Consider the following 27,382-nt stretch of genomic DNA (forward strand, 5'->3'; position numbering starts at 1 on the left):
GTATATGTGTATATATATATTCAAGTATATACATACACACGTTTGCATTTTATATACATAATCTTTACACTGATGAAGTGGTCATGTACTTTGGCAAAACATTTCAAGGAAATGAATTTGGCTGAAATTCTTTTAGGAAAGCAAACTGAATGATGCTACAAAGATCTTAAGGCAGTTTCTAAAACAGAAATCCCACTGTGACCAGTTCTAGGAGCTTTGCCAGGGTATAAGATGCAGAGCTCACTCTGGCAACATCTTTGAGAATTCTGAGTTAGGAAAGCAAAATTTCATAGGCAAGATGGTCAAAACAAAGCAGAGTTTCTCTTGTGGTGCTCAGTCCTTCCTTGGAGAACCTGTGGCTAGAGGGGAAAAGGAAGAAAAAGAGAGAACTATAAATGCGGATGGAAAATACAAAAGAAAGAGAACTGGAGAGAAAGAGAGAATAGGAATTAAAATGTGAATTTAAAAATTTAAATTCTTGGTGGAGAGGCTACAGTTCACTCCATGAGTGTAACTTCCAGAAGAAGGCTGTTACTTTACAAAAAAAAAAATAATAATAATAACTTATGGAAAGCTCAGAGTTTGTATTTCAAGTGGGTAATATAGAAAACACTACATTTCATTTATCAACTTTTATAACTGAAATCACTCTAATTATCATATACTGTTTCTTTGAAGTAAGGAAGGGCTCTGTCAGCACACTGCTGGTCTACCTATATGTCAGCATATATTTCTAGGGAAATCCTCATCATTGCTGCCCACAAAGTGACAGAAAGGGCCCAGAGATAAAAGTGACCTCTGGAAAAAATGACTATACATTCTTGATTAGAAGCAAATTCATTCATGAAAGAAATCATTAAGAACTGATTTTTTTTTAATATTAAGCAATTCCACTTACATTTCCTAAATAAATTTTTAATCATAGATTGGTTTCTTATTGTGTATAAAGTATATACCTAATTAGTAAATTAACAAAGGATGAATAAATTTAGGTTTAAGGACATGAAACTATTAGCAGATGACACCAAGAACAAGACTTGGTGGAAAAAAGTCAACAAAACAGTTTAAAAAACCTAAATATCCTTCAAGAGGTGAATGGATTAAACAAAATGTGGTACGTCCATACAATGAAATTGTACTCAGCAATAAAAAGAAACCAACTGCTGACTGATACACGCAACAACACGGATAAATCCAAAACATGAGGCTAAGTAAAAGTAACCAAAAACAGGAGTCCATAGTGTATGGTTCCATTTATACACAATTCTAGAAATTGCAAAACTAATCTATAGTGACAAAACACATATTTCATTGGTGCTGGAGCCAAGGATCAGATGTCTGCATCTTGACTGTAGTGGTGAATTCACGGGTATACACATTTGTCAAAATTCATTGACTTCTACATTTAAGGCACTACTTATGGCTCAAACGGTAAAAGCATCTGCTTACAATGCAGGAGACCTGGGTTCAATCCCTGGGTTGGGAAGGTCCCCTGGAGAAGGAAATGGCAACCCATCCCAGTATTCTTGCCAGGAAAATTCCATGGATGGAGGAGCCTGGCAGGCTATAGTCCATGGGGTTGCAAAGAGTCAGATACGGTTGAGCGACTTCACTTCACTTCACTTATATTTTACAAAAGCTATATATACTTCAATAGAGATGATTTTTTAAAAAATAATAGAAAAAATAGATATGGGTTTAATTTTGTCAAATTTTCGAAGATAAAGTTAGCAAGCATTTAACATTTGCCATAACAGAATTAATGATTTGGATTTGCATGGTGGGGCCTATTTCCTGAGTGCTTCATCTATTGATTGGTTCAGCTCTTTCACAACTATTGGATAAGTGAGAGGATCAAAATTCAATGGTTTCCTCCATCAGAAGGGAAAAGACTGAGGCATGGACATGAATTGGGCAGTCAGTGTAGATGACTGCACTGCAGCAATAAGTGGTCCAATAAAACAGCTTCTTACTCCACTCTTGCTTTTGGATTGTGACTTTTCACATTTTATAGTGATATTAAAAGATGTCTGAAAGTACCAGCAGCATGTTAAAGGATACAGAAGCCTTAGTCTGTCCAGCCATTTTTGACAAATATGCCAAATTGAATGTTCTTCCAGATCTTTCAATCCTGGTCCCTGTCACCTCTGGATCCTGAATATTTTTTTTCTTTTGCTTTGAAATATTAGCCATCACATCACTGGGCAAAGAGCACACACAAAAAATGACCTATAAAAATAGCATGTGTTCCTTTTACGAAAAGCAAGATAAATGTTATAAAATGAAACAGAATATAAATTTAGGTTTTGACCACTACTATCTTCTTTCATTAAATATACACTTATAATTTTTGTCATCTTCCCCATGCTGTAGTCCGTGGGGTCACAAAGAGTGGACACGACTGAGCAACTGAACGGAACTGATTATTATATGACTATGGGTAGTGATGAGAACTTTTCTAAATACATAGATTTATCTGTTCCACCAACAGTACTTTCCAAAGTCTCTGTAACATTATAGGATTTGCTGATAGAAAGACTATCAAACACATTTGGAAAAGCATCTTAATATCATAGGGAGGGGCAAAAAATATAATCATTCTTAAGTCATTTTCTCACAGGTACATTAGAAAAAATATTAGCTTCCTTGTTCTGTGACTGCTAGACTTTAACTATAACATGACAAGAAAAGCACCAAGTTCAACATAACTATGATTGGTATCAGTAAGTAGCCAGAAAGAATACTTTGAAATTACTTGAAAACTTATTGCAAGATTAATACTTCACTCAACAGATACCAAATTGAACACACTTTGATACAAGATGTTTCATTGGCAGCTGACAGAACTGAAATTCATGTATACTGCATGTGGAACAACAGACCCAAAGTTGGACACTCCTTATCAGATTTCACAAGAAATAAACTTTACATTCACAGTAGAAACCAGTGTTCTTGGCTCAAAATTCAAGGCACAAATAAGTAGCTCAAGCTAATGCAAAGATTAATTTTTCAAATAATTCTTTTAAACAACTGCTAAAAAGCACTGAGCCACATGTAAACATAATAAAATGATGTAATTACACTTAAAATGAAATTCTTGTCTATGTCTAGTCAGTGGAGACTATGGATTAGACGATAACATTATGTGCAGGCTACCAGACTGGGAAAGAATACCAAAAGAAGCAATCAATCCTTTATCTCTTAAAGCTTATAATTTTCTCAGAAAGAAAAATTTTTTTTAAAGTAAGAGATAAAAAATAACTTTAAAGCACTTGTTATAAACTACTTCCTTCACAAGCACATATAACCCAGAGTCCATAAATGCCCCAAAGTACACTAGGCAGAAGTTTTAAAAGTGAGCTAAATTAAAATATTCTTTTTCCCCTGCATTCTCTCTATGCACAGGGACAGCTATTTGTTCTGGGATAAATTTTTGTTGTTGTTGTTGTTGTTTGGGGGGGCGGGTGGCTGTGCCACATGGCTTGCAGGATCTTAGTTCCCCAACTAAGGATTGAACCAGCACCCCAGCAGTGAAAGTGTAGAATCCTAACAACTGGACTGCCAGGGAATTCCCATGTTCTGGGATAGATTCTCTATCAGAAGAAATTTGATCATGTTGTCATCAACTGAAAAATGGCCACAAATATTTTATAACTTCTCTAATCACAAAGAGAACTCTGTTTCTCCACTCCCTTGAATCTGGGCTTGGCCATGTATCTTGTTTGGATAATGGGATGTTGGCAAAGAAGATGTAAGCAGAGGTTTGAGAAGTGCTTACCTCATCTTTGCCTTCTTTTGCTGCTTTTGGAACCCAACTGCCATGTGAAGAAGCACAGATTGTCCTGCTACCAATAAATGCTGGAAGCACATGGATTGATCACCCCCATTAATTTAAAATATTTGTTTGAGGCCATCTGGGATCAATCGGCCAGAAGCAGTCCACTCAGCTAACTGTACTCATATGTAGAATCTTTGGTAAGACCAGAATAAAAACCAACCAGCAGAACTTAATCCAAATTGTCACCCTACAAAATCATGCCTAATAACTGTCTGTTGTTTTAAGCCACTAGGTTTTAGCCTGATACACAGAAAATGCTAATTGATCTACATACCAACATGTAAACCAAGATATAATTAAAACCTTTGATCACTAGACAAATTCCAACTGGTATATGTCCATCCTTTCTATGAGTCTAGTTTCCTCACACCCTGGTGCAAATGGATAGACTAAGGCATAGAAGAAGTAGATTTACAGTACCTGAAGCTAAAGTTGGTGTCCGAACTAGAAACAAAATCCAGAAATGCTACAACTACTGGATCACCTGAAGACTGGCCTCACATCAGGAATGATATTTTAAATGTACTTACAACTGATAAAGCACAAACAATTAAGATAAATCATGGCCTTAGCAGTGGAGCTGAGTTTTAGAGGGCCCCTGACATGCCAGGAGTTTAATGCATGGATCTTGAAGAGATTTGAAGGGAGGAGCCAAGACTTTGGGGCACTTGGTAAGCTCCAGAGAGTCTGCTGGGAACCAATCAGTACAAACAACATTTCGGCATTTAAATAATTGGTACAACCATGCCAGTGCACAGAAATTATCCCCAAACACAACTAGTAAATGTTCAAAAATGTAAGCATTATTCATAATCTCACTGTTTCACTTAGTGAATTAAAATGTTCTAATTTCTTTACTTGTTTGTTCTAGAAACTGAGATTTGACTCCTGGCCTTACTGCCTTTTTATTGGAACAACTGACCCTTAAACCCCATAGTTATGGTTTAAGATACCAAGACTTCTCTCTCTGAAAGGTACAATAAAAGAAATGTAGTAAGCAAGCTGTCCACGGGATACTACAAGTTGTTTCGAACCTTAAAAAAAAAAAAAAAAAACTTGCTTATTACTACTATTTCTTCCTAAAGCAAGAGGGGGCTCCAGGAATAAGTGGAAACAGCTAAATTCTCCAAAACCAGTATTTCCAAAGATAAGCAGATAATAAGAAACAAGCATTATGCGCTCAGAGTTTAAAATCAGCAGTTTTTCAAAAATTTCATAAATCCATTTAGGAGTCTTGGAAAAAGTAGCTAAAAATGTGCTTTTAACTGCCAACGAAAAGAAGAAAAAAAAAATTATCCATTCCTGTTCCCCACCCCTAGTTTTTTTCATTCAAATACTGAATCCAAGAAGTTCATCAAACAGAGATTATTCCTCAAGAGCAGGAATTAATATTCCCAGGGATAACCTGTATTATTTCCAGAGACAAGTACCATAAGAATATAACATTTAATCTCTGTGAAATTCAATAGCCTACATAGCTCAGTTCTCTTACAGAGACAGACTGCTTGGCTTGAATCTCAACAGTTTTCAAACTGTTTTCATCTGAAAAGCTAGATATGCAATGGAGAAAGAGAGAGAGAGAAGAAACAGAATTGAAGGAAAAGAAGGAAAAAGAGAAGAGAAGGAGGAGAAATGGAGCTGGAGATAAAACCTATCCCCTGTTATTAAATATCCCATGATGAAATTACCATGAAATCATTCACAAGCCACACGGAGATCAGGATTTCAGGAGAGTATGTTGTCTTAAGGACAGATGAAAGGCTTGAGTGGTGGTAGGGTTAAGAGAGATTAGAGAGCTGAAGGCAAGCCCCTCAGGTAATAAACAGAAAGAGATACAGTTGGGCCTCCATATCCATGGACTCCACATCCTTGGATTCAACCAACCATGGATGAAAAATTTGGGGGGAAAAAAAATTCTAGCAAATTCCAAAAGAAGCAAAACTTGAATTTGCCACATTGCTGACAACTATTAACATAGCACTTATATTGTATGTACAACTCTGTCCACAACATTTACATTGTATTAGGTATTATAAGTAATCAAGGAATGATTTAAAGTATATAAGAGGGTGTGTGTAGATTATATACAAATACTACACCATTTTATAAAAAGGACTTAAGAATTATTGGATTTGGTGTCTGATGGGAGTCCTAGAACCAATCTCTCATGGATACTAAGGGCTGAATATATAATTATCTTGATCACCAAAAACCAAATGAAAAGGTACAAGAATCTGATTACAATAGGAGAGAAGAGAACTAATATGTACCACTTTGTCATGAGCTGTTCAAGCAATATTTATCATGTAAAACAATTCACTATATGAATAGGCAAAGCTAAGGTCAGTATATAGCCATTACATTATTGATAATAGTAAAATGACTAATGTTTGCTAAACTGCAGAGAACAGCAAATAAATTATTTTCAAAATTTATTTCTTACCCCACTAGATTTATTTTTAACATATTATACTGGAAAAGACTGCAATAGCATTTCAAATTAAAATCTCTATTTAAAAAAACTACTATTGTGAAGCTAGTTTAAAAAAAATAGCAGCTTCTTAAAAAATATTATATTCAGGAAGATATTAGTGTTATTTAAAAGTAAATAAATTAAGCAATCTAAAAAATAGCCATCATACAGAAATGGACAAGAAAACTATGCACAATGATTTGACAGATTATGGTGCAGACACAAAATCATGCAAAATTTAAAAGAATAATAAAAAACTATGTAGTGACACTAAGGAAAAGCTAATGATATTATGATCAGGAAAAAAACACAACTCAGATTATAAATATATTATAATTATAATGAGGTAGGATAACAATGCATAGGAAAAAAGGAGTTGGAATAGAGAAACACCCCCCTCGTCTTTTCTCTATTCTATATATTGAGAATATAACAGGGTAATATGATTTTAGTTTAAAAAAATATTTTAAATAACTCCTTAGGCCTTAACTACGTAACTATTATTCTTTTTGTTTATTGATCATATGCCCTCATGGTTACATGTGATCATTATATTATACTGTGAAATATAAGCATGAAATAAACAGACTTCAACAGTACTTTAAAAAAATGTATGAAAACATCTGCTCAGCCTCTACAAAAGCAATGAATAAATACTTTGGTCAACCTCATCAAGATAAAGGCACAATTCAAATGATTCCAGAACCTCTTACAATTTGCCGGAATGCATGGGGCACACCACACCCGCTTGAGTTTACCATGTCATTAAGTAGTAGCACAAGCCAGGCTTAAGTCTCGAGCTTATCTTCCACTAGTATGAATACAAATGATGACTCTTTTCTCAGCTGTGTATGACTTTCTTTTAAACCACTTCACACGGATAAGAAGCAGACATCAATCACTTTATCCAATCAAGGAAAAACATATATAAGTTTTGATTTGGAAATGAACAGACAACCTCAGTGGCCAAAACTATGAAAAATACACAATTACTTCTTCCACACTCTATTGCCACATGATCTCCATTTCATGGACAGAATCAATACATTCTCCTAAAAAAATAATGATTTTCTAAAATTAAATAAAAAGTAAACACTCTTCTCTGAGAACCTAAGGAAGAAATGAAAAATAAGCTTTCAGCACAAATATGTTTACAGTACTAACAGTGATATAGACAGTGGCAAACTCTATGACCATGTCTGCGCATCTGCTAAATGGTAGCTGGCTGCAATGCACACAGCCCAAATTTACCACCTAGGCTTCCCTGGAAATCATTAATTATAACGTCCCCTGGAAGTTATTAAAATATGATGATATTAACATGCAAATGATACAAATTATAGGATAATCAGTTTGTATTATAGCCACAAGCATAAACACCACAAAAAACAAATTCTGCTTATTCTGATTAATCTGACTTGAACTTCTTGCTCTTCTTATCTGCCAGTTAGAAAACTAAGCATCTCCTATAATTAGAATGTGTTTTCAGAGGTAAGAATGGAACTATTAAAATTAAAATGTTATTTTATTTAACAGCAAAACTATCTATACCCCACCCCCAATTTTTCATTTGATCATCCACTAATTTAAAAGATTGGACCTATGGTAACATTCGACTTGATAAGAATATAGGCTTCTTTTCCTTTTTTAAGTGAAATTGAATCACTTAAGTTACAACTTTTCATTAAATGACCCTAGAGCTGCCTATAATACTGTCCTTGAATATCTACCATGGAACCATCTTTCTGGTGAGAGTTTTATTACAAGATGCTTTTAAAACTACTCTGTGGGGGCCAAGAGGTTTATTTCTCCTATGGCAAATAGTCAGGTTTTGACAAAGAGCATGAGTAGATTGCAATAAATACTTAGTTAAACAATGTGAGTCTCAAATTTTTAAAAAGCAGAAAAACATAATTACTGAGAAATGGCTCTACATGAACAGTGAAAAAAGAAATGTTTGTTTTATACACTAATTCTCTAGGGGTCAACCTGTACACACTATTAGTCCCTCTTATTTTTAAGATAAAGTTTTATTCTAATAGAAACAAATAATTAATGATTATTTAATGTCACAGAAACTATCCAGTTGATACCTGAAAAAATGAAACCAAATTTAAGATCAAGATCTAACGGGAGAGGGTGGGATGATTTGGGAGAATGGCGTTGAAACATGTATACTATCATGTAAGAAACGAATCGCTAGTCTAGGTTCGATACAGGATACAGGATGCTTGGGGCTGGTGCACTGGGATGACCCAGAGAGATGAGATGGGGAGGGAGGTGGGAGGAGGGGTTCAGGCTTGGGAACTCATGTACACCTGTGGTGGATTCATGTCAATGGATGGCAAAACCAATACAGTACTGTAAAGTAAAAAAATAAAAAAGTTAAAAAGTTACAATTTGAGTCATATATTTATATTCAAATGTGTACACAAAGTAACTCTTCTTCTGCAAACATATAGCTCTTCCAGGGAAATAGGCTTTTAAATTGTCAAACTCTATTCTGAGAACATTCACACACACCCATTAGACTATTGAGAGTTTTTTTTAAGGCTCTAAATATAGGTAATGTTATATAATACGAATTTATTTTAAAATTTCAGAAATACAACATACTTAATGTAATATCACGTTTCTAAATTACATTCTCTAGTTAGGTGTAGATAAATCTGATATATTTTCGGTGCAACTGGCTTCTGTTTAAGGACTTCTGAATGAACCACACAAAACATTTTGCTGTTACCTTCAGTCTCTTTCAGAAATTATAAATAAATATATGTATTTTCATTTCCAATACCTAATGTGTTAAAAAAAATTGCAAGAGTCCTTCTTCACAGTAAATAATGAGCAAGTCAGCTATTTGCTAAAAATCGTCAAATATTAACTATGTATTTTGCTAATTTAGGCTAAACTATACCTTTTAAAAGTTTGCAAATACTTTCAGGAAAAATTGTGAAGGGAAAACCATGTTAGTTTTAAGAAATCACATAAACAATGGCTTTTTTGCTTTTAAGTGTGTAGAATGTCCTATTGCTAAGGGACAGGAATAGCTGCAATTTGCTCAAGTAAAAAGAAAAAAAAAGAAGAAAATCCCACAAAATAATGGTTTTATAATGAAAGGTATTTCCCTGACAGAACAGATAGTACTTGAAAACTCCCCAAATTTAAAAGGAATCTAGGATGCGTTTCATACTAATGACTTTTAAGAAGCAAAATTGAATCAGTGACTTCACAATGCCAGACATCACCTTGGGTTTTTTTTCTTCCTTTCACTGACCCGACCAATTGTTCTGGCTTCAAATCAGAAGCAGCTTCAATTAAAGAAAATGGTTGCTTGACCTGAATGAAGACTAAAATGCAGGGTCACTAACGTATGTTCTGAAACACTCAGAAAATGAAAAATGATGTTCCTGAAGATAAATCTCATAGAAGTTTGAGTTGTTCTGAAGAAGTTAAAGCTAGATATAGAAAGCTTAACATGTTACTACAACCGAATTTCAAATATGACAGCCTTAATTCCAAGAGAAAGAAATCAAGACAGCATCTTGAAAGCAAATAGACATTTGAGCAAACACTTATGTGATCTAAGCAATGCAGACAGAAGGCATCTCAGAAAAATTCCAAACAGCAGCCTCAACTGCCCTGATTTAGATATGTAATTGACGCAGTCTCATCTGGCTTGCCTAGGTAGTTAGTCCACAAGAAGCACAATCTTTTTTACATTTATTCAAAGAACTCCGGTCTTTACTCAAGTCAAAATTTGAAAATGCACCATCAGTGACACTCATATTATTCCCAAGGAAAAAGGAACATAAAGATGTACTTAACAACTGTTTTTTGTGGAACAAAAGAACCATGGTCCTAGAAAAAAATCTACTTTGGAATTAAAAAATACAATTATTGTTTACTGTTTCACAGATGTTTATTATTTCCGTCAAATCTTTGCCTCTCTCCTCCTGAGTTATAATCACATGTTATCAAATAGAAGAAATATAAATTCTGGCAATTAAAATAAGTAAATACTCTTTGTAGAGGTGATTACTGTTTGAAAGCACTGGAAATTGTTATTATATGAGCAAGAATCCTGAAAAATTGGCAAGTTGAATCTGGTCCCATTTACTATGCAGTTTAAATAGAAGCTATTATAGAAATGGAAGCACTTTACAGACACGAGATAGAATTTATAAAATGTATTAATAAAGCATGATACCCTGGCAATTTATTCTCTAAAGAGAAACCAGACCCAGTCATGCATATAGATTCTAGTGGGAAGAGAGGGGGTAATAGTAATAATAAACAAGAAGAATAAATCTTTCCTTAATTCAAAAATCCTTCTACTTAGACTGATTCTCTGAAGTGTTAGTTCATTTAGAGATTGGAATGCAAGCACAGCCCAGTCACTTAATGCGAGCTTAACAAACCTCTTTTGAAAAAAATAATTGGTGAAAGAAAAGAAGTTATTCTAATTTTAGCCCTGGATGAGGAACCAACAAACAGCGCCTGAATTAAATGTGTCCCTTTCACAATTCCAAACAGTTTTATAAACCTGCAAATGTTCATAATAAAACAGTGTTGTCTTCGAATTTCAACCCCTCTAGTTAGGGCTGAAGTTAGTCACAAAGGGACCAATCTAAAAATAGACCCTGGTGAGTGAGAGGACGGGAGCCTGCCTGCTCTGTCAGCTCCCCTTGCCAACAGTGAATGGAAAACTCAGGTGATGTCTCCTCATATGTAGACACTTCCCCTTAAGCAAGTAAAATGTAACTGCCAAAGCAGAACTTCAGCAGCCTGAGGACTATCGCCAGAGCCATTTAAAAAGTTGGTAAATCAGTTGCTTTGTCCAGGAATGGAAATGAGTGCATTGCTTCTAACAACATGCTTTTAAAGTAAACAACATTCAAAACTGTTTGCCCTTAATTTTCTTCATTATGTTCCTAATAACAACAGTGGCAAGATTTTTGCTATTTTACTCCCAGCTCATTCCACACTGGGGTTGTTTCTACACAGTAATAAAGCATCTGGGTGGAAAAAAAAAGGAAAATATACAACTAATCATCCAGCTGTTTCTAAAATCCCAGCTGTTCAGTAATAGGTAGAAAATAACCTAACATAATAACTGAACCTAATAGTCTCACATTTCAGGTGATCATAGAAGCTTTCTGGGTATGCACGGGCATGACCCGATTTATAAAATGGGAAGACATCTACCTAGATGTCTACCTACACAAAAAAAGCTTTCCCTGAGAAATCTGTGAACCTGGGATGGTTGAAGCATTCCCAATTTGGGCTTTTGTTGAAACAAAAGTGAGTGGGGGTGCCAAGCATTTTACATGTCGATCTCTGCTGTTTAAAAGCAACAGGCCTGATAACTGAGGAGGAAACCTCAAAGAGGAAACAAAAAAGGAAAGCGTTGAACACTTTATCTGGAACCAGTTTATACTTAGTTGGAACTTATATTAGAATCTTCTATTTCCTTTTCAAATTCTTTAGGGATGCAGTAAAATGTTTGAAAGTCGAATGACTTTCTAATCTCTCTTGCAAAGCTTATAACGTAACTACAGCTTTATATAACAGAAACAAACAAACCAAAAAAAGTGTTTCCAGCATATTATTTTCAGCTTATTTTAGCGATGACAGCAGGATTTATCCCATGCTAGACTGATCTCCAACAGTGATACCATGGACAAACAAAAAAGAAACGGTAATTCCTAAGTAACCTTTCCCCTCCAAAATGTCTGTTTAGTCCCTTGAGTGCGTAAATATACCCTGGAAACACAAGACAATTCCCACTTTAAAATACTGTACATTACTTCATCTTCATCTGTCTAATCTAACCCTTTCTCCACTGTTTGTCACACTGCCTTGCAGCTTGTGAAGTATGTGAATTCTAGTAGTGAAATAACACCTCTTCTCTGTGGATGAGCAGCAGCTAAATCAGCAAGGAGCATATGACAGCAGCAAGGAGTTCTAATTTTGTTGCTGCACAGATTTTATGATTTTCTTTTCATTCCTCTAAGAATTGCACACGAGCATTAACCAACATAAACACATCATTCAGCTCTGTATTAGTGACATTCACTCCCAAGGCTTCAATTGGTTGCTTAATTCGGTACTGGTTTTAATACCCTACCACAATAACATTCTGTATTAGGATGAGGGAGTGAGATGAGAGGAGGGAATTATTCCCTGTGAAATATAGTAATTGCCCAAGTGGTAATCGTCTGAGGACGTGAAAGAATCCCTTGCTCTGAAGGGAAAGGTGAGTTTAATAAGACAGGTAGCTTTAATTCTCAGCAAGATTTATGGTTTTGAATGTGAGTGCTCCCAAAGACTAGGAGCAAAGGGAATTAGGATATTGCAACCTATACAAACACAGGCCTACCAAGTCTGGTACCAATACCAAGTGATAAACTCACTTTTCTGTATTTATTGGGTTAACACATATTAGTAGGCAGCACTATCAAAGAAAGTACTGTTTAGACTGAGCTAGCTATTTTCGCCATCCAATTAATGACTTCATTTAGGCATAACTCTTTGTCCCTTACCCTCCCCCCTCACTCCCTTATCTCCCACTTAGTTCCCATTCTTCTTATATCCTGCTGCTACTGCAAGAAAAAAAAAAAAAAAAGGCAGTTTACTAGCTTCTCATTGGCTGCATCAAGTCTGGAAGAGGCAGGTAAAGAACTCTGAGATTTCTAAACCCAGAAGGAAAATTTATTCCTAGCACTCCTTCTCCGTCATCTAGATGGTATTATGTTATATACGTATTTCCCTACGTCATGTTTCAAATATACTGAAATCAGTTTCTAGATCATTTAACAGCCAAAGCTGCAAAACAGATCATCAAACACTCTTGTCATTCTCTAGTAATTCATAACCAACTATTTCACCTGGTCTGCTGGAAGATAAGCATTTATATCCACAATTCAAATATATTCATAAATTTAAATAAAATGTAGAAAAGACACAATAAAGGGAAGAAAAACATCCTCTCACAAAATCTGAATAAATGAATCATTATTTATAGGATAACTCTTCCCTCTAAATAAATGGCTCTAGATAGATACTGCAATCTCCAAATCTCAAATTAATTTCTAAAAGTATTTAATTAGAGATACTCTTGAAGCTAATAAGATAATGTAGAACTCACAGTCTCTATTTTCTTATCAAAAGTCCTGTTAATATTAGGTAAACTATCCAAAAACTAAAATCTATCTTCCAATAGTAATGCCAATAAGACACTGACAAGAAATTGCAAAAAAAAAAAAAAAAAAATCACAGAAATATAAAATCTTACTACATCCCTAGAGATTCTATCACCTTTTGACAGATTTTAGTCCAGGAGGAGCTTCATTAATTATTTCCTACCCTGCCTGATAGCAAATGAAAGCCTCATTCAGCTCATGATCCCTACCAATTGAAGGAGAAAAAAAGACTCGCTCAGGTGCCATCAACACCGCTAGCACTCTCCAAGGAGGAGAATCACCAGTCTATTCAGGTACGAGTGAATTAGGTTTATAAACAGAATAGCATGCATTGTCCATATTAACAAATGTGGCCTCTATCGCTGAGAGAGTTCAGAAAATATAGGCCTAGTCTCTGAAAGATACAGAACTTCGCACTTTCCAGTTTTGTATGTGAGTGCCCTCAGAGGCTGAAAGATACTGGAACATTCACCAAAGCAAAAACAAAAAACAATATCCTGACACTTTTAATCCTATAACTGAACCTAAGAGAATTAAGAACGAACAACAGATACAACAAAAATGCAGAAAGATAAAACGGCTTCAAGTCAATCTACTTCTAGAGAGCACAGAGTAGATCTGTGGAGCCATATAGTCCAGTTTATATACACCCTTTATATAATGTCCATGAAGAGTAAAATAGACATTTTACAGTGTTCCATAAAATATAAACCTTGCCTGACAATGAACTCCACATCTTCTTACCCAGTGGAATGTCTCAGAGCTTAACCCTAATACCACAGTGGCTGTATGGCATAAAAATCCAATGTAGAGTATGAAGACTCTTCCATCCTTAAGTGTTACCATTTCCCCAAACACATGATATTTACACATTGTCATTTCACTTTAAGAAGTTTCTTTTAGTGCCTCAGACCGTTCATTTGCATATATATCTTTGCCAGAATAAAGGCAGAAAATGACACATATGCTATATATAAACATATGAATATATTAATCTAATTATGCTAAAACAAACATAATTCTTTGGCTCAGCATTGACACAACTTTAGGTCACATCTACAGGGGCTATTTAAGTCCTTTGACTGATTTAAGAGGTGACTGATCAACCCCTCAACAGCAAGTAGCTTACTGTGGATAAAAATGCCTTCATGCTCTTTGGCTTTAAAAATATGTCTCTGGTCTACAGAATCATCAAAAACAATCCAAGTGCATTTCCACATAATACCAAAAACTGGGAAAAGACAGCATATTTTCCACATTTATTAATTATTCCTACAAATTCCTATTAAGATCATTGTTAAAGTAAGTTGTTAAAGAAGCTCCAATACTTTGGCCACCTGATGCAAACAGCTAACTCATTGGAAAAGACCCTGATGCTGAGAAAGACTGAAGGCAAAAGGAGAAGAGGGCAGCAAAGGGTGAGATGGTTGGATGGTATCACCAGTTCAGTAGACATGAAGTTGGGCAAACTTTGGGAGTAGTGAGGGACAGAGAAGCCTGGCAGGCTGCAGTCCATAAGGGTGCAAAGAGTCGGACATGACTTAGTGACCGAACAACAGAAATATGTTGGGATTTCCACTGGCTTCACAGAAAATGTTCACAATGTATATTCTTCCAGTGACTTATCTCTGCTTTATGTCATCCACCATGACAGTCACCATTTAGTTATCTCTGCTACTGGTGAGAAGCCATGACAAGGGATACCCCTAAATCCTCCATACTTCACTCTAACCTATGTGACGCATTGATCTGAATAATAGACTTGGCTTCCCAGTCAGGGTTTTCTTGGCTTTCTGATTTCTGTATATTTCTTGATTCTTTGTACTACATTGCTTTCTTTTTATGATATTGCATTTCTAGACTGGCTGTTTAATGGGAGACAATGGTTCTGAGTTTGAGTAAAGCCAGCCTCAAATGAGAAACTAGCTATGGAAAATCTGTACAATAGATAATTTGCAGGTCAGGAAGCAAAAGTTGAATATCTGCGGGTCAACTATTACTTAGTTCCTAGTACTCAAGATACAAATTCTCCTTCAAAGATACCAATGATAGCAAATGGATTAAAAACTGAATTGCAGATCAGCAACACCATGACAAGGGAATGTGGAACTATTCTTTCCTAGATGACAGCAAAACTTCTTATTTAGCACATCACTTGCCTTATACATCAATTCCACGTAGTATTACCTACAGGCCCCAAAGGAGATGTGCTAGGGTCTCACTTAGAGCTGTAGCTCATTCAGTATTTGCTGTTTTTCAAATCACCTAACTCATACTCTGGGATTAACTTATTACCATAAATAAAGTAACCATATTTTCTGAACCTCCAGTTGGGTCATATGGTCTAATATGTATTAGCATACTTTGGGAAGGCACTATGAGAAATTAGGGATGCTATGGAAACAGAAAACTAAGCCAGAAATAACACTCATATCGCAGTCCTAACCTTAATTCACATTTTAAAAGTACATATTCCCACTTACTGAATCAATAGGTCTGGTCCCTTCAATCTTAAACACAAACCACTCCACAACCTTCTTTCAAACAGATCTTTGTGACCTCCATCCTAGAGAGTAGGATTGTCTTCTAACCTGTAGTGGTGAAAACATTGGCCTGAGGAACTCTGTGTTTTGAGTCAAGCTTCTTTCCAGACAGGAAAACCAAGAGGTACCTTTTGTTCACACCAAATGTCCCTTGCAGAATTCAAAATGGCTTTTGGGTCAGGAAGATTTCCTGGAACAGGCCCCTTTGTCATTGAATGACAACCCGTAATCATTCTAAACTGTATCAATAAAAAAAAAAATAGAGAGGGATGTTACACTCTGCATCGCGCGCATAAGAACACCACACGTTCACTTAAAAAAGTAAACCGAACCGAGGTGTATTTATTTCCCACTTTACCGAGGAATAGCTACAATGTTAGTGCTGAAGATGCATCACAATCTGAAAATCAGCAACCCTACCCGATTCTCTTGGGACATAGAGGTGCTGATGTTTATGATTCCGATGCAATTAAAAACAATTTTCCACTGGTTAATGTTGACTTCCAAGAAAACAGGGAAAAAGTATATATGTATGTATGTAACTCAGAGTATTTCCCTTAGATATTTCTTATTCCATATACTGAATTCTATTTCAACACAAGCTTAATGAAGATTTTCAGAGCTTCAGCGATCCTGTTTAAAACAAATTTGACAAGGAAAGCAGCAGCACTTGTGAAACACTACATGTGTCTCAGCATAAAATGAGTTCCCCAGCACAGGTTGGCACTGTTTACTGACAAGACTGTACTATAACAAAGCAAGAAATCAAAATGTTTACTTACCAACTTTCACCATCATGTATATTCAACTGGAGACTGAGGAGTTATTTTTTAATAAGTGAGTCTCTTTGCTTTAGAAGTTGCTAGAATAAGCAGCTTCAACATAAACCCAATTTATTTGGTTTAGTTCGCACTCTAAAGCTAAATTTGAAACTCCTGGTTCTGCATTTAACCTAACAGGGAGATTTTAAAACTGTTTTGTTCTTACTACTTAACTACAAAACCAAGGCTGGTATGAGTGAGGGCTACATTATCATTTGATTGGGCTACATTATCATTTAATTCCTTCTAGCACCAACATTCTGTGGAATTGAAGAAAACACTAAATTAGCTTGATATGTCGCCTAGTCACCTGACTGTACATTTAAAAACAAACACCTGAGAATCAGGGACTAGAAATGATGTGCCCACAGTCAACGAGTTGACCCTGGACCCCTAAACCAGCTGTCACACCTCAGGAACCCACAAGCTCCCTTTTCACAGAAAATCAAAGGAGTATTTAAATCCCCCATCTCTCCCATAACTGTTATGCATAACTGTTTCCTTCCCAAGGATTTGCAAAAGAGAACAATGCATCTACCCTTGAAAAGACTCTGATTAGGATAATCCTCAAACATTGTACTTTTGGTAACATTTATTATCATCTAAAAAGCAACAAAAGGATCCCAGATCCCAAGAATTCAAATCTCTAAATAGGGTCATCTTTCTTTTATGTTACAATCAAATGTGTATGGTGGCCTTGAAGAAAATACCGTTTGCTAATCTGAACTGAACTGAAATCAGTTACAAATAACCCCTAGAAGCATATTTTAGTATAAAACATTCACAAATGGTACTAAAGAACTTTGTCCAGCTGTGATTTGGAAAGAAAACATTCCGTTGCACTGAGGAATCTACCTTCACACATTCTGTATAAGGGAACTGTCCCACACAGAAGTGTTCCTATACAAGTCTTGAGGGCTTAAATGCCTCCTTCCTAGTGTGGAATCAAGATCCAGACATCCTAGAATAAATGTGTCTTGCAGGAAAAAAAAAAAAAAAGCACAAACATTTAGTGATAACCTAGTAATATTAGGTTTGGAAGCCCCTGCTGTCACTTCTTGACCCTTAAGAAAACCATGTAAGATAAAGAAACAACCCTTAGGGTCTCTAAATGACTATATTACAGAATTTCCTAAATTCTGGATTCTCAGAATTACCAACTCCAATACATAGCAATACAATTTAATGTAACTTTTCAGATTCAAGGAGATGCTGTAGAACCAACAAAATACATTTTCTCAACAGCCAAATCACTGCTATTGCTATTATAGCATGGTCAATAAACAACCAATGCCACAGAACATTTAAACTATTTCAAGATATAATCTGACCTAGTTGGGTACAGCAAAAGATACATGGTATCTTGTACACGGAGCCAATGTTTTTATATCACAACATGCCTGGGATCTTCCCCCAAGAGAAGAAACTAATCATTCAATGACAGGCTATCTTGTGTCTGCAAATCATCTGCTTGTAAGGAGCTCAAAATTAAAGAAACCATCCATGATTTTTACAATAGACTAATAAACCATGTAACTCAAGGGTTCTAAACCTCTTTTTCTCCCAGAGGAGCATGAAGCACTGTAGACATAACGTCAGGCATCTATACAGAACTCTGCATTTCAGAGTTTTCACATGTTCTCATTTGCCTTCTGTAAAATCTCCGTGACATAACAAATGCACTATGTGTCCTCTTTTTCAATAAAAGGAAACTGGAGGAGCAGAGAAGAACAGTGAAACCTTCCCAAATGAACAGTGACCAACCTGAACAGTGTTACCCTAGCAATGTTTGCTGCATTTTTGCTCTAAATCCAAAATGTATTAAAATGCCACCTTGGAAGTCTTGTTACAAGATGGCATTTCCTTGTTCTGTCACTCTCTGTTGCCCACTAGAGATTTTTGGTCTGCACACTCAATTGACCCCCATATTCCCCCACTGCCGCTGTTTTTCATTCTCCAAAAGGTGTTCTTGAGAGGTGTACCTCTATCGTGGTGGAGAAAGGGTGAAGAAAACAGGATAAAACTTGGGTTTTAAATCCAACGTTGAATTTACTTTGAATTTTAAGTATCATTAAAGGAGAGATAGATTTATGTTATTATCAAATGATGGCCTGGGGTTATGTCTTGAGAAAAGCTACTATAGCTCTTTTTTTTTTTTTTTTTAAAGTTCACAGTTGTCAGAGTTCATTATGTGCTGAGATACCTTCCATAGCACTTTTCCCCCAGACCTCAGAACAACCATTTTATAAAGAACATAAGTTAAAATATTGGAGAATAAGGCCTCTTATGCATTCTGAGTTTGCTAACCTACATCTCTTGATGACTTAACAATGTAAGTCACATCACTAGCTGTTACCTCACATTCTAGAACACCTTGCTGTGAGTTAAATTCAGTTATAAGTGTCATAAATTCCTTTCATAAAAATGATAATGATGGTGATGTGGAAACCCAATGTTTTGACACCAGTTCTTTCAATTTGAGCAAATAGAATGCTGAATTCGGAGGTGAATCCCCACGTTCTGCCCTTAAGTCGCTGCACAAATAAATGAACTTAGTAAATCTAGCATTTATATTGCACATTTAATAGAAAGCTCTTAAGCCATAATCACTGTAGCTGCTGGGCATCTTATTTCTTCAAGAATTCTTTCAGTGCATGCATTAACTTTGGTTAAATTATTCTGGCTTTAAAGGCAGAAGAATATATAAAATAATATGGTTTCAGAAGCATCATTGTTAACAGACCAATTTCAAAAGATTCATTTGCTAAATTTGACTTCATAGCCCCTTTGCAGATCAATTATTGAGATTTTAAAAAAGAAGGGAATCATGTGCTGCTATCTGTGTGGCCATTTGTCTTATACACAAAAAAATAAGAGAACAATAAAATAAGACTAAGAAATCATTCTTCCAATGATGGTCATTGAACTGTTACATTTGTAAACATTCACAGTATGAAGTCTCTCTCAATCTCCAGCATATAAAGTAGTGCAAAGGAAAAAATAAAAGTAAAGAAAATTCCAGTCCTGTTATCTGTGAACAAAATTCGTTACAGTTTCTCTGATTTCCTTTCTTCCATTATTGTTAGGCATTTGATGTCACATCTTCCCAAAATTAATAATAAAATATAATCAATTTCTAAAGGCCCCTGCAGCCTTTTTAAAAGTTAATTTCCAGTTAAAAATAAACTTTAATTAAATCCAAGATAAAATTGTGACCTACATTCTATTAAATAATTCACTTTCTTTTTTCTACATAGTATTTCTTACAATTTTTAAAAAACAACAGCTATGGAATCCAAAGACATGAAATGCTATTAAAGCACTGAATAAACAACTGCTCAAATTCATTAGTTCTTACATAGTAAATACTTCAAAATGCCAACTTTTCCCATCACTGCACGATTACTAACAATGTTGACAATTTACTTGTACATACACACATATGCGCACACACAGCACACACACACACACACACACACACACACACACACACACACACACACATTCTCTCCAGGGAACTATCTTTACTTTTAACATCTCTTCCAGTTAATGTGCAAAATTCTTGCATTCTAATAAAAATATATAAAGATAGATTTGCTCCTACTTAAGCCTCCCTCGTCTCCAAGATGTATCATTTATTTGATATGTTATACAAGTTTAGTAACAATTATGCCATGTATAACCATTAAATGGTGTACTACTGTATGCATTGGATTCATTTGCATATATCATTTTCATAACTGCACTCTCTATGCATAAATATATTTGGAGATGCTGGGATTGGGGGAGCGGGCAGCGTCGGGTGGAGAGTGAGATTCACACGTCGGTCTCCACAGCCTTCGCATTAGAACAGTTGTTTTTATCTGTCTCACTGTCATCCCCCTTTCCCTGACACTTCTCCTTTGCACAGAGAGATTCCTTAACTCCTTCTTCCATCTCTAGATACTCTGACTTGTCCCCCAGGGAAGAAGAAGTAGAGCTCCGAAATTTCTTCAGCAAATTAGAAGGGAGGTATGGGCAACTGACTGCATTCTGTGTAAGCTGTGTCTGTTCCTCATTTTCAGTCTCTCTGTGGTAGAAATAGTTAAAGTTAGAGACAATCACCGGCACGGGCAGAGCGATGGTTAAGACACCTGCAATGGCACACAGAGACCCTACGATCTTGCCCCCCACCGTGATAGGCTTCATGTCCCCGTAGCCCACGGTTGTCATAGTCACCACGGCCCACCAAAATGCATCGGGGATGCTTTGGAAGTGGGTGGTCGGCTCATCCGCCTCCGCGAAATACACAGCGCTGGAGAAGAGAATGACCCCGATGAAGAGGAAGAAGATCAGGAGGCCTAGCTCGCGCATGCTGGCTCGGAGCGTGTGGCCCAGGATCTGCAGGCCTTTGGAGTGTCTGGAGAGCTTGAAGATCCGGAATACTCGGACCAGACGGATGATCCTGAGGATGGCAAAAGACATGGCCTGCTGCTGCTGCCCGTTGCCACCCCCCTGCTGCTGGGCCAGATCCGTGCCCAGCGTGATGAAGTAAGGCAAAATGGAGACGATGTCAATGACGTTCATGATGTTTTTGAAGAAGAGGGCTTGGCTGGGACAAGCAAAGCAGCGAACCACAAACTCGAAAGAAAACCACACAATGCACACTGTCTCCACGATGAAGAAGGGGTCGTTGAAGATCGTGTGCCCTGAGTTCTCCGGGTGGGGAGCCGACGTGTCGTTCAACAACCCACCGTGCCCGCCTGTGCTCAGGGCCATGATGAGATCCCTGTCGTCCCGAAACTCCGGCAAGGTTTCCAGGCAGAAGATGACGATGGAGATGAGGATGACCAGGACGGAGACAATGGCTATGCCCCTGGCTGGACTGGAGCTCTCCGGATACTCAAAGAGCAGCCAGATCTGCTTCTTAAATTCGTTCTCCGGCAAGGCCCTGTCCTCCTCCTCTCTCACAAAGCCCTCGTCCTCCCGAAACTTGAGCAGTGCCTCCTCCCCCAGCTGGTAGAACTTCACCTCCTCGGTGAAGATATCAAAGGGGACGTTGACTGGCCTCTTCAGGCGGCCCCCTGACTGGTAATAATATAAGATGGCATCAAAGCTAGGCCTGTTTCTGTCGAAAAAATACTCGTTGCGCAGAGGGTCGAAATACTGAGTCCTCTTCTCAGGGTCCCCCAGCAAAGTCTCGGGAAACTGGGCCAGGGTTTTCATCTGGGTCTCGAAGCGCAGACCCGAGACGTTGATCACCACGCGTTCACAGCAGTCACTGTAGCGGACGGAGCTGTAGCCACCGCCGCCGCCGCCGCCGCCGCCTCCATCGTCCTGTGCCAGCAGGTCGGTGTAGGAACACTCCTCGCCGTGGTCTTCCTCGCTGTAATAAAACCTTCCCTCCTCTTCCTCGTCCTCCTCGTCGTCCTCCTCTTCGTCCTCCTCACTTAGATCCCGCAGGATCTTCTCCTCCGAGCCACTGGGCATCAGGTCGGAGCAGTGAGGGAAGCTGCCCTGCCGATGGTGGACTTTCTTCTTCTCCGGGCGCTGTCGCCTCCTCCTCCGACTTCCCCTGCTGCTCTGGGGGTCGTGGGAGGTGCAGGCCCCGCGCGATGGGTGGTGGTGGTGGGCGCCCCCTCCAGAGCCCCCGCCACCTTCCACCGCAGCTGTGGCCGCGGCCACCGCGGCAGCCGCAGCCGCCCTCGAGTGAGCCAGCCTCTCGCGCTCGCGGGCCCGGGCCTGAGCCGCGTAACCATAAGGCATGTGACTGTTGCACCCTGAGCTCTCCGCACTCACCATTGCAACCTCCATGGTGGCGGTTTGGGGAAATGGCTGGTTCCAGTTGGAGAAGAAGAAAGAAAAATAGGGCAGATTCTTTTCTCACCAAATTAAGGTAAGTTTGGAACCCTTAAGCAGATTGCTTGGAAGACGAAGGATATTTTCAGTCCAACTTTGCATTTTCTGTTTTTAAATCAGCACGCCCCATGCTCTCTCTTCTCAGGGATTCAACGTTGCTCTCCAGAGTGTGGCTTCTCTGGAGAGATGGCCTGGCACTTTCAATTAAAAGTCAGAAAATGTCAGGGTTTCCCAAACACCTGTTTGGGGGTGGGTGTTCAAATCTGGAACTACAACCAGGATGTCATTGGTCTTGATGCTGAAAGTTTCAACGACACCAAGTAGCCGACCGCTGGCAGTTGTGCCTAGAGAATGGAATATATTTTTTCTGCCATGGAAATTGTCCAAAGCTCAGTCCATGAAATTTAAATAAAATGCAAATAAGCCTTTAAGTCTTAGCACTTGCCTTCTAGTGACAGCCTGACCCATGTTAACATGTGATTTGAAGTATGTCCAGGCATTGCCACTCAAAGCCTAGCAGGATGATTCTCCCGGCTCTCCCCTTAAGTTCATCACAGGCTTCCTGGACCTAGGGGCAATGTTGAGCTAGCTGTAGAGGCAAAGACCTTGGGAGGTAGAGTAGATGCAAGATGAGGTGTCAGTGGGGGGCAAGCCCAGCTCTGAGGTCTCCATAGAAATCAAGGAAATGCAGAGCATCCTTCAGCTAAAATCATGCAGAAGAAGCCACTTCACCTGGAAAAAGGAAGGGAAACAAGCATGGGAGAAAAATAAAAAGAATCAAATAATAAAGAGCAACCTGAGTATTTCTTTTACATACACTTCTTTCTCTTCTCCTCAAGCAAGCAAGCCATTATATAAAGCACCAAAGCGACTATAAATTTCCAAGGAGTAGTAATGGGGCAGGTTGTTAAATCTCCTTCTCACTAAATATCCTTCTATCCTTTTTCTTTGGCTATCATTTCAGCACTGTCTACTTTCATCATAATTTAATTATTTTTCCTCTCTCCACTCTCGACCCATATGGTTCTTCTTTCAGTCCGCCTTTTCACTCATGCTAGGTCTTAATTCTCACTGTCACCCTCTTCATTCCACAATAACAATGTTGTCACTTTACAGCTGTTTCCATCATTCATTGATCTCAAGGCATTTTTTTCAAATTTCCACTCATCAAGTATTTCTGAATTCAGTGGCCTTCCACCCCTCTGACTTGATTCAGGATTAGAGGAGTTGGAAAAACCAGTTTTCTTTAATCCAGGTTCCACCACTCGAACAAGCATCAGTCACCTCATCTACAAAGTGCAGATAATAATACAACCTCTCCCATACCACTTGTGTAAGGATTAAATGAGATAACTGATGTTGACAGAACACCACAGTACCTTGTATGTGAGGAATATCAATAAAGGCTTGCAGTTATTAATAACATAATAATACTTTATGGTCAATCTCCCCACCCCCAAATGCATATATCCTTAGACCACTGTCAAAGCAGGGGAAGGACAGAACATGAAGTCATCCAGGACATTTTGAGGCTCGCGAATGGTCTGTATTAAGTTGGCATTCCCTAACTCCCTGAAGCATGTCCCTGTTGTTGTTTTTCTGTTCCCCAGACTCCAGAACACGCCCTACCACCCACAACCTAGGAGCTAATCCCAGTTTCCACTTCTCTAATAATCATCTACTCTCCTTGCAGTTCCCCCATGTTCACCTTGATGCTTCCTCCTACACTTTGCTCAAGGACTGTCTCCTTATGTTTCAAATCCCAGTTTGTATGTACTTTGTTTTCAGCCTATGATACGTTCTTCCCTATAATTTACCCATAATTTCTATGGCCCAAATCCCCCTCTCTTTTCCCTCCCTCCCTCCTTCCCTTTATTTCCAATCTGCCACTTCCTGATCACATCTTCCCTGCAGCCCTCTCCTGTTCTCCCTGTCACCTAGTACTCCTGACCTTCATTCTTCCTTAGTTTGTTCTCTGTAGGTCCAACTAACTCATCTCCTCTGCCAGAACCTGTAAATGTCCCTGTCTTAATCTCGCTTCTCCTGTCTCCTCTTGCGTCTTCCCTTCCCTGGGTCCAACAAGACTTCCAAGAATGTAGAGTGACCCAGAGAATTGGGGAGGATAACAACAGCCAGGATTCAGGGCAGCTACCAACCTCAGTTACCGGGAGCTCTTGGGGAGCATAAGAGAAATGGCTTCCTGGAGCCATTAACAGGACCCACCTCTTGACCACCTGCTGCTGAATCCTGTTGGCCTAGAAGACTAAACACACCCAGGTTTTATCAAGTAACAGTTGGGGAAGCAGCAAACAAAAGTCTTTCGGATCATGCATCCCTTCCAGATCAATCACATTCTCCCAGGACAAGAAGTGAGATTGACTGGGACAAAGAACCTAGAAAATACACCTCTGAAGCTTTCTGGTTTGGTGTCCTCCTTTGCCTGACTCCCAGGATCATTTTCTACTCTGAAATGCTCACTCTCACAAGGTCTCCAAATATCTATCTTCTCTGTGGAGGGTCAGGCCAACATCCTTTAAAGACTTCCACAAGCCGAACAGCCTGAGAGTTTCCTCAGTTTCTTCCCCAACCCCCTCAAAGCAGTTATAATACACTAGTTAAATACAGCCCCAGTGTAACCAAAGCGCCTGTGAATTCTTATACTACGCACACCCCCTCTTCCACCAAAGGAACTGACTCCCGGAAGGTCATGAGTTAGAGGGTCTTCTAATTCACAATCAACTCTGCAGGAGAGCTAGACTTGCCCTCTTTACACCAAATAGTTTCTTATTTACTTACTTCTTTACTTGGGTTTGTTAATTTTTTTTGTTTACTTAACTCCCTCCTCCACTGTACATAGAGCAAATTATCGTCCTTCTAATTTGTTACCAGTTATCTCACTATTCTCATCTTAGAAGAAGAGGAGGAAGAGTCTATAAAAAGGGAGAAAAAAGAAAGAAAAGAAAAAAGATGAAAAAATCCTTCCAACCAGCAAATCAGACTAGTTTACAATCTCTCTTCCTTCTCCCCTCAAGGTATTCATGTTAGGAGAATCTGCTGAAGCTGACTCTCAGGAGACTTTATGAGGGAGACCTTGCAGGAGACTTTATGAAGAGACCTTGCAGGGGAATATCCTTTCCTCTTTAACACCACGAACTAATAGAATTTTGCTGACTACCTATTCCCCAATTCCTGCGCCCCCAAACAAGAGTCAAGCATCGCGCCCCTCCTCCTCCCACCCCACCCCCAACAACAAGGCTGTTTTCCTCACTCAGTGCTAATTCCTGCAACTGTAGGGTGGTACCTGAACCTTATCAGAGAGAGAAAAGGAGAAAAAGATTGAGAGAATTCCAAGGGCCAATACCGTGAGAAATACACACTTCAACGCACGCCATTTATATAGTCTCTATGTATTGCTCAAATGCTCAGAAAACGCACTCAACCCCAAATGTTGGGAGAAGCAACAATTCAAACCCCTTCACCAGCTGTTCTCAAAGAAATAGAACCGGTGAGTCTGAGATGAGACAAAACGATGCTAAATCTAAACCCCACCTCGTTGGGAAACGACATCTTTAATCGCGCCCTCGCCTCCAGACCTAGGTTCCCGCTCGGGCACATTAACCAGGGCGCACGCACCCCATCCCCGGGGTTGGGAAAATAACAACTGTTGGCCCCCCGGAGCGCCGCGCAGCATCTGCACCTCCCTTCTCCCACCTCCTGTTTTATTTTTAACCGTCTTCCATTCATGCCCTTCTGTCACATTCTCGATATTATTTATCCCTCAAATGTCCACTGTTTCTTAATAGCCAAAGAGGAGAGGAGAGGAAAGGTAAGAGAGGTGTCATACTTACCATTCCCAGGCGGGGTGCAAAATAAAAATAAAGAAAATCCCCGGTTTGCTTTTTTTCACCCTCAAGCTGCAACAGCTGGAGGAGGGGAAGAAGGATCTTGGGGGTGGAAGGAATCGCTCCGGTGTGGCAGGTGGGAGCTCCCAAATATCCACGGAACAAGTTCTACTGCCTGGTCGAGGGCGGGGGGTGGGGGCGTGAGGGCACAGAGTCCTAGCTGCTGGAGCCGGGGGGTAAGGATCAGGGCTGCCCCAGGGAAGACCCCAAGACTCCTGCTTCCTCTGGAGTTCAGCACAGAAGGGCTCGACAGGGAAAAGTCAAGGTTCCCCAGAAAAAAAAATATATATCCTAGACAGCAGCGATCACTTGTTAAGCCCGAATTCCTCCTCCAATATCCATCCCTCTCGCTCTCTCGCTGGCTGCTGAAGCAGCACACGCCTCCCCTGGCCGGGAGCGCGCGCCGGCCGGGGGCGGGGCCAGGGCCGTCCGAGGGTGGGGCGTTCACCGCGGTCGCCAGGGGCGCCTCCAGGCGCGGCGGGGCGGGCGCAGTCACGACGCCGCGGCTGCCCGGCCCCCGGCCTGGCCCCCAGTCGCCGAAGCTCTCGGGAGCCAGTGGGCAGCGTTCCAGGGTCCCCAGATGGGGGCCCCCAGGGGCGAGGAGCTAATCGCAGAGGGAGAGGTGTCCCCTTTGAAGCTGAAATGGGGTCCCGACGGCAGGGCAGAAACGTCAGGAGAGGCTGGAAGAGGTGACTTCGGCGGCAGGTCCAGGCTCGACCGCAAGGTGCTTCTAGGTGTCTTCTCCTCTTCCTGAAGCGTTTT

The 27,382-nt window shown here is 39.1% G+C and overlaps 1 protein-coding gene across 1 annotated transcript in view; it reads right to left on the reverse strand.

Moving 5' to 3' along the window:
* Positions 1 to 26,987, reverse strand: part of KCNA4 (potassium voltage-gated channel subfamily A member 4) — a 56,129-nt gene extending 29,142 nt beyond the window's left edge. Inside the window, exons 1-2 of the mRNA XM_027979580.3 lie at positions 26,567 to 26,987; positions 16,188 to 23,450 (exon numbers count right to left, since the gene is read on the reverse strand). Of these exons, the coding sequence (XP_027835381.1) occupies positions 20,697 to 22,673 (1,977 nt within the window). The 5' untranslated portion in view covers positions 22,674 to 23,450; positions 26,567 to 26,987 and the 3' untranslated portion in view covers positions 16,188 to 20,696. The remainder of the gene's footprint in view (positions 1 to 16,187; positions 23,451 to 26,566) is intronic.
* Positions 26,988 to 27,382: the final 395 nt, after the last annotated feature.

The sequence above is a fragment of the Ovis aries genome, chromosome 15 (genome assembly GCF_016772045.2).
Source record: "Ovis aries strain OAR_USU_Benz2616 breed Rambouillet chromosome 15, ARS-UI_Ramb_v3.0, whole genome shotgun sequence".
Lineage (NCBI taxonomy): Eukaryota > Metazoa > Chordata > Mammalia > Artiodactyla > Bovidae > Ovis > Ovis aries.